At 38.1% G+C, this 11,117-nt stretch overlaps 1 protein-coding gene across 1 annotated transcript; it reads left to right on the top strand.

Annotated features, from left to right (window-relative positions):
• The first annotated feature begins 9,120 nt into the window (after positions 1-9,120).
• LOC110677246 (DC-STAMP domain-containing protein 2-like) lies at positions 9,121-10,755 on the top strand. Its single transcript, XM_021848349.1, has 2 exons — positions 9,121-9,425; positions 9,638-10,755. Exons 1-2 carry the CDS (start codon positions 9,157-9,159, stop codon positions 10,593-10,595), a joined length of 1,227 nt encoding a protein of 408 aa, XP_021704041.1. The 5' UTR covers positions 9,121-9,156; the 3' UTR covers positions 10,596-10,755.
• Positions 10,756-11,117: the final 362 nt, after the last annotated feature.

Genomic DNA, 11,117 nt, shown 5'->3' with positions numbered 1-11,117 from the left:
AAAATTGACGCGTCAGTAGTGTTTGATCCGTTGAATCTGTTGCATGCTCCTTTGTGGGCGTGCGACGGAATTCGGATCGTGTCCGATACGCATAGTAACCGCACTATCGGTATCGATCATTCGTGTATATGCTTACGTATTCATTTAAAATTATATCTTTATCGTTTACCAAAACAAATCCTTTCACATATCCAAACTCCCAGTCTTTTCTTGTGGAAGTGCAGAGGACTCCTCGGCTTCTTTGAAGCAAGTAACACGTCAACATTTCCCTCCCAGTCCCAAATTGACCTGCATTCGGACGCAGCCTGTGCCGGTATTGTGTGTTATGATAATGAGAGCCCCAGTACTTACACATTGAAGATGCTACTAATCCTGAGTAGCATCTGTTGGTTCCCTGTGTAAGTACAGCTGTTTTTGCAATAACGGAGTAGCAACTGCGGGCGGTCAATCATGCTCATGCTCTAGAGTACTTCAAAGCCTTCGATCAACTCATAATGAAGCCTTATTTTAATAGATAATTATTTTCTAAAGCAAAGTATGCACTTCAACAGAAAAGTAATCGCCTATCTCGATGCGTGGGAAATTTCTTGCAAGAAATGCTCAAGAATAGTATTGTTCTTTGATCGCAGTACGCAGTTGAAAAGAAATGTCATTTCTAATGGAACTCACTGTAAGAAATTTCTTGACCAGAATTTTTTACTTTTCTTGAGTGGAACAGCATACCTAGCTTAAGTAGTGATTATCAGTATTTTGAGTAATCATTACTGATATCCTCACTTTATTTGATCTTTCCAGCAAGATGGCTATTGCAACTTAATGACTTTTGGGATTGTTTTTAAAACAAAACTTAAGAAGAATTTTTTTGGAAAATGTATACTAACTGTCATAAAATTAATGAAGAAGTATGCAATTGCGTTTTTTAAACAAGAAGCAACATTGCAGAGGTTCAATTCTGTAGGGCAATAAATAACAAATTCTATCTCTAGCCTGACGTACTAACACTTAATGAACTTATTGTTGTTATATTCTTCTATGTCACATTAAGTATGATGAAACAAATACGAACACGGGCGTTTGGCCGAATAGTGTATCTTTGCAAAACAATGTGAAACCATTTGAAAGAACAGCCTTCATTTAAATAAGGGGGAGCTCTAATTGAAATATTATTGGCGTGGTGCCAATAATTATTGAAACAGTATAACTCAAAAGAATAGCCTATTGTTTTTAGAAGGCAAAACTCAACCGAACGTCCAATCGACCAAATGTTCATAATATAAACACCAAATCGACCAAATGTTCAAGATAGAAACCCAAACATACCGCTTGAAACTGTTTATCATGTGCTCTCCTTTTCATGTCAAGCTATCACAAGATTTTATAGTTGTTTCGAGTTTAATGCACGTGGCTCATTCTATTGAACATCAGTTACTTTTACACATGAATTTTATAACAAACTAGTGGTCCTGGCAAACTTCGTTTTGCCATCAAGTAGGCTGTTGAAATACGCCACGAAACGTCCCACACAAAATAATAGTTCCGTTCACTTCAGTTATTTCGACTTTCCCGGCGAATATTCTGAACTTTTCATACAAACAAACACGTCGGAACACTTTACGAACACTTTAGTGAAAGAATTGTCAGAATCTGGTGGCCCGTTCGCGTGCCATTTCGTGACATACAAACACCACTCCATTTTTATTTATATAGATAGATATATCCAACTTTCAAGGAAACTTTCACCAGTTAGCACGTTGAACAATTTTTAACAGCAGAATTTTGATTAGTTTTTTGTATGTATAAAACATAATGTAATGTATAATACATTTTTCGGGGAATTGGTACATTCCGGAAAATAGTTTTCAAGGAAGTAGTTCATTCGGGAAAACGTCATTCGAAGAAATGCCCTTCGGGGAAATGGTTTTCGAAGAAATATCCGACAATCGTTTGTATACATGAAAATCACAGGAAAAGTCGGAAAAACGGGAGTGAACGGAACTGTCTTTTTTACAGGACGTTTCATGGCGATTTTCAACAGCCTACTTGATGGCAAGACAAAGTTTGCCGGGATCACTGGTAAATAACAAGAATACAGTCGACTCTCCACATCTCGATGTTCTACATCTCGATATCTCTCCCTATGTCGATGATTTCATAAGTCCCTTCAGTCTGCATACATTTTCACTCTCCATATCCTCGATATCCTCCTTATCTCGCTATCACCATATCTTGATGTTTTTCTGTTGATTTTTCGTTCTCAATTTTCACTCCGTATGTCGATATGACCAATATCGAAGTAGTATCATGAAGTTTCGGAGTTCACGCAAAACATTTTCTAAGATGTAAGATACAAATACCTTCAGTAACAATTCCATCCATTCAACGCAAAACCCAGTCCATTATAGAAGACAAAGAATATGTAACGATATTTTCAACAGTAAATTCCACAAAAATCACTTAAGCTTTTCCTTAAGACATATCGTAAGGAATTCCGCCAAAAGCTTCAGAAATTCCACGGTGAATTATTGAATTCTCCAACAGGAATTTAACATATTTTTCGAATTCATTTTCTGTTTAGTTCAAATTATTCAACAAATTTCTTTGAAAATGTGGATCGCAGCAAGCTGCGCGGGCGGCTGCGATTTGAATTCGCTGTTACGTTTTGTTTCGTTTCCGTGATTCAAAACTCGGTTGGTGAAATATGGAAACGTTACCTATCAAAAATTGTGAAGAGAAAAGTAGCTTTGTGAAGTGATAATAGTGGATATAATAAAACATATAAGTATCAAAATATGTTACGTTTGCCAGCGAGTCACGATCGATTGTCAGGAAGTGCGTCAGGAAGTCAGCTGTGTTGAATTTTGGTCGGGTTTTGGTCGGGTTTGGTGAGAATGGTGAACAGAGTAACAACCTTAAAGCTTCCCTATGCATCAGAAACGATGAATTTGTAATCTTTTCAAACTCGGGTTCTACTCGGGTTTTTCTTAGAAAACTTTTTCGGGTTTCGGGTCGGGGTCGGGTTTGAACAGCGAAAATTTTTCGGGTTCGGATCGGGTCCGGGTTTGCTTTTCAATTACAGTCTCGGGTTCGGGTCGGATCCGGGTTTTAAAAAATAAAATAAATCGGGTACGGGTCGGGTTCGGGTTTGAAAAATGTGAAACCCGACCATCTCTAATGAACAGCCATGAGCCTCTGTACGTGCCATACATTCTTTTGTTCTTTTGACTTTCACTGTGCGCCGTGTGTTGGTGCTGTCTCGCTCTCTCTCACGGGATATTTGAAAACAGGGCGCACAGTAAAAGTCAAACATTTAATAGCATGATCCGGAGTATGCCCGGAATTAAATGATCCGAGTATGCCCAGGAATGTTCGGTCATGATTTCGTCACGCTAAAAAATATTATGCAATTTATATAACACAAAGACTGCCAACTGTTAAAGTTGAGCTTGGTTCATATTATGCATAAGACTTTTACAACTTTTCTCAAATATGTTTCCTTTTAGCACAAGGCCAGAAGCTTTCTGATTAAGTCTGTTCATTGGGAAAATCATCAGCATTGAATTGTTGATACTTTGCGTGAAGTATTTTAAGAGTGTACTTTAGAAGTGGTAACCTGCGAGATAAGCAAACAAACAACGGTTAGCACTCGCGGAAAAGATTGTGTTCAATTTGAACAATTAAAATATTCTAGTCCGCACCCCCTAGATTTAAAGAAAAAAAATCTCGGGATAATACTTGGATGAACCTTTTGTGATTTTTTTCGGAAGAATCCTAGGACGACATCCCAAGGGAAACGATAATATAATTCTCTGAAAAATCCCTGAACAAATTTCTCGCAAAGTTAAGTTTGTCAGTATTTTTATGGCAGAATTTTTAACAACAGTTGAACGTTTTCCGCTAGAAGCTGTATAAGAATGAACAAATATTAACAAATTACGATTTATATAAATACATACATTTTGGTGTTCTTTCCGAACTACCAAGGAAACGGCCTCCCGAAGTCCTCTCTTCTATGGGACCAAAGACGCAATAAAAACCTTCATGTTCCTTGCAATTGTCCAAAATTGTATGGCACATAAGGTAATAGAGCAAAATCTAGAATGCCGTGAAAGGTTTACTGCGAACTGTCAAACATGGGTACCTTTTGCAGTACGACGTGGTACCCATTTTCAACCCGACTAAAATGGTTATATTCGTCTCTGGTGGAACACTACTGATCATTTCTTTTATTCAGTGTTGCCAGTTTCACAAACAATTTCCATCACAACAGGAGGAATCCTTTTAAGGATAGTTTTTACTCTGAACTTTTCGAGCATTACTTAAAGAATACCCGATACCGTAAAATGGGGTGTTAAGGAATTGAACCTTTCAAAATATTTTTGTTCGATTTTTATGGGCTAAATACATTTATCCACTAAGCCATGAAATAAATTTGAGAAAAATTCGCGAGTGAGATAGCACATAAGGAAATTTAATTGAGATGATAGTACAGACATAAACTTCTTTAAATTATGTCTGGGTTTCGATGTTTAAGAACTTTTATGAAAAAAGTCTCGTTTTGAAAATAAGTGGGGTGTTAAGGAATTATGTACTCTAACTTTTCTTAGTTACTAAACTCATTAAATTTATGTCATAATATATTTCTATACAGTTTTGAGTTGTTCTGTGAAGTTGAACTGCAATGTAAAGTTAAGGGATCTATTTCGTAAGTCACTGAATATCACCAAAAATAACTTATCACAAAATTTGGTAAAATTGGTAGGGAAATGTAGATGAAAACTGATTAATGTGAATATGGGTTTTTAATGATAATATTTTCAAAAGTTGTTCCATCACATTGGTGAAAAGTTTACAAAAAGGAATGATTTGGAGCTATTAATTCTATTAAGCACTACCTAGGTCCTAGATAAACAATTATAATATAAGGTTATTTCCAAGCTCTTTTTGGAAAATATATAGTGTGCAATATAGTGTGTGCGATTTCCGCTCTATATTGGAAACTTTTCGTCAGGATTTCTCTCGTTCATGCCACTGGGTGTTACATGTAAATCCGTTATTTGGTGTGATGCTTTATTAAAAAGGCAAATTGGACGCTCAGCCTATTCAAACTTAAAGCTTGTTAAAATTATCCTTCTCTAGTCTATCTGCTACATCACTTTGTGTCTTGGTGTATTTTTTATGTCAAAATTCAACCTATCTGTAACTTTTGAACCAATAGTTTTCACACAAATTTTTCTATAGTTATCGAAAATTTAAGCAATTTGTAGTTCGTCACAGAAAAATTTAGAAGAATCAGTTGAGAAACTGCGGAGATATGGCTATCTGAAGTTGACCATTTTGTATGGGAAAACGGCTTTGGTGCATTTTATATGTCCGATACTGTAAGTATAAAAATCTTTGAACAAGACCTTCAGAGTTGAAGGGACACATCAACGATGTTGACCAAAATAATATTTTTTTGCTGATTGCAAAATATAGTTTTATAAACAAAGCTCTAATTCCTTAACACCCCATTTTGCATTCTCGTCAAAAATCACACATTTTAATAATTACCTCAGAAATCTGCCATATGATCCTCTTCATTGTAATTGGCTTTCGATATATACGCCGGGAGAGGTAGGACTGTATTTTGTTCAATTATTGGCATACTAGAAGTTGCTCGAATTTTAAGTGGAATTTTTTTTCATCCCTTAACACCCCATTTTACGGTAGATTTTCTGCAAAATATATTAAATAAATCAGAAGAAAAACTTTGGGAAGAATTTAATGGGCAAAGTTGGAAAACCTGTTGGTGAGGTCTCTGAAGAATTTGTGGGTTTGGTGATCTTGAAGACAATTTTGGTGAAAGTTCTAGAATTTCAAAGAAATATTCAAAAGAATTTCTAAAGCATTCTATGGCTTAAGATTTTTTTTTAAATAATTTGATTAAAAATTATTTGAAATTAGTTTTGGTAAGATCAAAAAGCCTAAAGAAACTTCAAGGAAAATTTGTTGAAAATTTACCACTAATCTTGGGAATGATTTACCGTCGGAATCCCAGGAGGAACAGAAAACTGGTAAAGAAGTTCTTCTGAAAAAGTACGGAAATAATTTACGAAGAAATCCCCAAGTAAGTTCTGAGAGGAATCTCTTAAAAGCACATGGTTGAATATCTGAAAATTTCGTTGAATCATCACAAGGGATATTCCTCGTGAGTATGTTGAAAAAAATCTTGACTTTTTTCTTACTATTTTCTGTAGTGAAAACTGAGATTTACAAATATCACTGATAAACAGCGATATGAGACAAAATCACAAACAAAAAATCAGTACAAATTTATCCAAACTACGAAACTTGTGAAAATCGTGATTATTGCGACCAACCCCAACTAACAATTTTAGCGCTATAAGCCAAGATTATTTGCTTTGTGCTGTATAACAGTTGAATTGAAGCAGCAAACGCAGCAAAAAATGAAAGCTGTCAAAAATAGAACGATTAGCGTTAATACAGCTGTAACGCAAACGTTTTGCAGCTACAAATTTTAGCTGAATAAATTTCGTCAGTTATCGCTTTTGCTGCTTTCACTAAGCTGTAACTCAACACCGTTAAAGATAGCAACCTAATGATGTGGAATAAAACTCGCCATCATCAATCCGGCTGCTTCTATACAATATGATTTGTTATGCTGCTCAATATATATTTAAGAAGTGCTTTGTCGTTAGTTATACAGCGAGCATACAGCAGTATGCTGTAAAACAACAACTTGTGGCGCATCTACTCAGCGTGTTGGATGTAAACATTGCGTTTGACGTTTCGCACCCTTTTACAGCCTGATGAAGTGGTGTAAGCGCGGCTATGGCATCTTTTACGATCATTATAAAATATTGTGTGAACCGTTTTCGATGTAGAACAAAACGGCGTGTTTTCTTTGCCTTTCGATATAGACTGTGGTGGCAACAAGGACAGCGTTGAGACATGTGGATGCAGAGATCGTGAGTTCGATTCCAAGCGATGGCAGGTAACGTTGGGAACATTAAATTCAGATTCTTATGATAAAGAAGAGATAAGACATGGCTCGGTCCGGAGAGATTACTACCATTGTAGATAATAAATGAGTTATTTATTTGGTCAAAAAAAATACCATGTTTTTGTCTTGTTCTTTTCAATTCACTGCATGTGAGATTTACAACCCGTTCCGCCAATCGTATGAAGGTGTCCGGTCCACCTCCACGGTTTTACCACGAAAGAGTTTCTAACTACTCCTGCTCCCAAGTAGTTCCATTTCTATATGCACGGAGGATAAGAATTATAATTAAATATTTCTTAGTACAATGCCACAAAGATCCGATGAAAATATTTGCTTGATTATCTGAAAGAATAATTTTTAGCAATGGATCATCATATATAAGAACAATCATGCACAACAACAAATACGCGTTGCTATTGGGCTCTGTACAAAAATCATTCGCTCCTTTTCACTCCTTACGAAGTTAGTAAACAACAAGGCCAGTAAACGTCAAAAACCCATTCAATCAAAACAGTGCAGAGCCCCATAGAAAGCTACGTTGATGAGGTGGTGTTGCTAACACAATGGACCAATGCACGAGTTCATTATTTGACGTTTGAGCGGTGCCGTGTTATTTACATGACCATGAAAACAAGTGAATTTGGCCCCGCTCAAACGTCAAATTAGTGAATTCGTGCATCGGTCCATGCTAAGTTGATGCAAATGAACCAATGCAAGTGTTCACTATTTGACGTTTGAGCGGTGCCGAATTCACTAGTTTCCATGGTCACATAAATAACACGGCACCGCTCAAATGTCAAATAATGAACTCGTGCATTGTCCATGGCGAAAAAATGCATTTGATTGCAAATGAATGTACATTTGATGCACATTGAACAACCACCCCTTGGTCAAAATTCATGTAAACGTAATTGAATCTCCTAGGTATTTTTTTGATGATTCCACATTTTAAAAAGTTGAACTTCTAATCATAGTTGTGTGTTGTCAAACTGCTATTGATTTTTATATGCATATCCTTTTTTAGTGAACAATAATGGGAAGTATGCAGTTCAACAGAAAAGTAATCGCCTATTTCGATGCGTGGGAAGTTTCTTGAAGAAATGCTCAAGAAAACCATTTTCTTTTATCCCAGTACGCTGGTTGAAAAGAAATGTCAATTCAAATGGAGCTCACATGTAGAAAATTCTTGACCATTAAATAGTGAACTCGTGCATCGGTCCATTGCTGTTCAACGAAAACTTTTGAACGATCGATGCAGCTCTGTCATTCAGAATTTCAGGAACATAGTAACCCATTGCTTCACTAACTTCACCTTGTTCTTTAATTTCTTTCCAAACATGGACTTCCAAAATGTCACACAGGAATTCTTCCCAAACTACTCGCCGATCTAAACTACGTCGCAAAACCCGCAAATTTGCAATCGGCCTAGCCCTAGGCCTGTTCAAAACGGCAACCCTCTACATACTGTTGCGGCACCAGTTGGGCATCAGTCGGAAGACCACGTGCATTGCGGCCGCCATTTTGGGCACTCTTTTCACCATCCAGTCCTGCTGGAGTTTCCAGCTTTCAGTGCGTAACTCTTCTGATGGTGCCGCAAATATTGAGCAAACGTGGACGCGCCACAACTATTGCCTATGTCTTTGTGCTGGCCATGAATGGCCCCGCTAGGAATACGATAGCCAACGTGGACCGTCTTGGCAGGGCACTCAGCTGTAGTCAGGATCGCTTGAAGTCAGCTTATGGCACGACGCGTTGCAAGCCGTTAAGGTTCCCTTCTTGGCCATGAAGAAGCTATCGGGGTGATCCTCAGCGAAGTGGAGAAGGCGTTTATGAAGATTCAACGGATTCTGATACAGATTATGAGGCTCGTCAAACGCATTTGTACGCCTTGAGTTTGAGAGATACTCTGGGTAGAACATGAGTAACGAACTATTTTGCTTTACAGTGAGCTCCATCAAAAGAGGTTTCAATTGGCTTGGGAACATAGCTGCGGTTTTGCAACCAGAAGAATGGAACACCGTTTGATCAATGTATTCCGATCGCTTGAATTCGGCAGTGGAAGATTGTAAGCAAAAACTTGAGTCGTGGATTTTATGTGTGAAGTAACCCACGTGGCAAAGGTTGTCTGCTACAGCGTTAAGGTCGTCGACTACATGTGTGAACTGATTGATTTCGTCAGCGATCAGATTGTAGAAACCATTGAGAAGAAACTGCAAGAGTTCATCCATAATATCCAGGTGATGTTCAGGGTGAAGGTCGACTTCGACCATTCGTTCGAGTTCCAAACGAATTTTTCGAGGAATTACACGGATATTGTCAGCGCTATCACTCAGGAGATCAATCACCGAAGTCGGTATCTGTTCACACTGTTCAATGTTTTTACGATTGTTTCCAGTTTCTGTTTCATTTGTGTTGTTATTAGGTAAGATTTTCAGATTTCTTATTCACTTCTGACATGGAATTCGCCACTGAGTTGAAATTATCAGAAATCGTACCCGATATTCTTCGGTTTATCATGCACTATACCAACAACATGAGTGAAATTTAATCCAAATTGAAAATGTTCGAGTTCGGAGACAGACCGACTTGACATGGAATTTGCCTTCTGATTTCAACTTTAACTGCCAATTTCAGATCAGTAAGATACAAAATGAAGTACCTAACCAAGGATAGCTTCGACAACTTCTACATCAGTCGGGACTTCATTGCTATCGATGAACATCGACGATCGATGAATCGGGACACCGTACTTCCGCTGACACGTAAGGAGCGTAATCGCTACATACATCTAACGTCGATGTCCTTGATTCGCAAGGAGAAGCTGCGCATTGCGCGTAGTGCAGTCTTCCTGTTCATTTCCTCGATCCATATCCTGGGGCTGATGGCGGCCGACTACTGTCTGTACTGGCTTCTGGCACTGATTCGGCATGTCTTTCTGAGGCAAGCGGACATCGAACGACCTCCAATGGTCACGTTGGAAGTTAGTGGTTCCGGCATTATCGCTGATATGTACCGAGGGATCGTTGGAGCTTTCGAACCAATGGTAAAACATGCGGACATTCTAGATCCGGCACGGTGCGCACCGGATCCAAAGACTCCCGACTTCATTCGGTACTTGCAGATCAGCTTGCTCTTGTTGTTTTGTTGGATGTGTATTGTGCTGGAACCATATGGTCTCCGTATCCGTCAGATAATCATGAGGGCCTATTACCCCGATAGGGCAAAGGAACGAGCCACCTGGTTGTACAATGATGTTCTGCTGAAAAGGGAGTCCTTCGTTAAGATCCTACGGCGACAATTGGGATTAGGCTCCGGTGATTCCAAGCCAAGAAAGTTGATGGATATCTTCAGAGCAAAGACTAATCTGTTCTGGATTTGCCGCAAGATATTGGGATCAAATGGTGGTGGAAAGAAGTGTATCTTCTGTAGCGAACGGATAGCGGAGAACGAGGCGGTGAGTTGTCTACGACCTGGTTGCGTAGGAGTGTACTGCTACGAGTGTTTTGTGGAAATTCAAAACCTTTGTACGATTTGTTCCGAACCGATGGATTCCAGTGATCAAAGTGACATATCAATAGAAAGGTTTGAGTGATTTTTTTTTCAACATGAATCTATATCTCTGTATTATTTTCTTTTATTCTAGAGATTCTTCTGAAGAAGAGAGTTACTTATAAAGCGAATCTCAATGAAGCATGCCTTACTCAATGCAAAATGACATCGCGTAATTCTATTCTCAAACTGATAAAGAACTGGAAATATATACCGTTACAAAAAAATATTTTCCATGCAATATTGCATCATTAAATTCAGTGCTCCAATCCTTGTATGTTCTAGGGCTGTGTCTTTGAAGTCATACTGAAGAATGGAACTTTTAGATCCGAAATACCGTGCACACCCGCTTATTTGAACGATAGGTATCTCTTGCAAACCATCAAGCTCTTGTTTTGGTGAAAGCTAAGTTCAGTACGCACCCTTTTCTCTCCCAGAAAGTTTTTCTCTCTTAGAACTTATTTTGAAAGCATAAGAAATCAATTTAAACAGCTTTGGCGTAGCTAGATTTTATTTTCTGGCGGGGCCTAGCAAATTCATGTTTTACAAAAGTAATGTCCCAACT

This window comes from Aedes aegypti, chromosome 2 (assembly GCF_002204515.2).
Source record: "Aedes aegypti strain LVP_AGWG chromosome 2, AaegL5.0 Primary Assembly, whole genome shotgun sequence".
Taxonomy (NCBI): domain Eukaryota; kingdom Metazoa; phylum Arthropoda; class Insecta; order Diptera; family Culicidae; genus Aedes; species Aedes aegypti.
This window is presented reverse-complemented; position numbering and strand designations above follow the sequence as displayed.

Excerpts from the sequence above, each read along its gene's own strand:
- LOC110677246 (XM_021848349.1), top strand. The coding sequence starts at position 9,157 with ATGTGTGAACTGATTGATTTCGTCAGCGATCAGATTGTAGAAACCATT. Across the intron at positions 9,426-9,637 it reads TTCATTTGTGTTGTTATTAG|ATCAGTAAGATACAAAATGA; the intron begins GTAAGATTTTCA and ends TGCCAATTTCAG.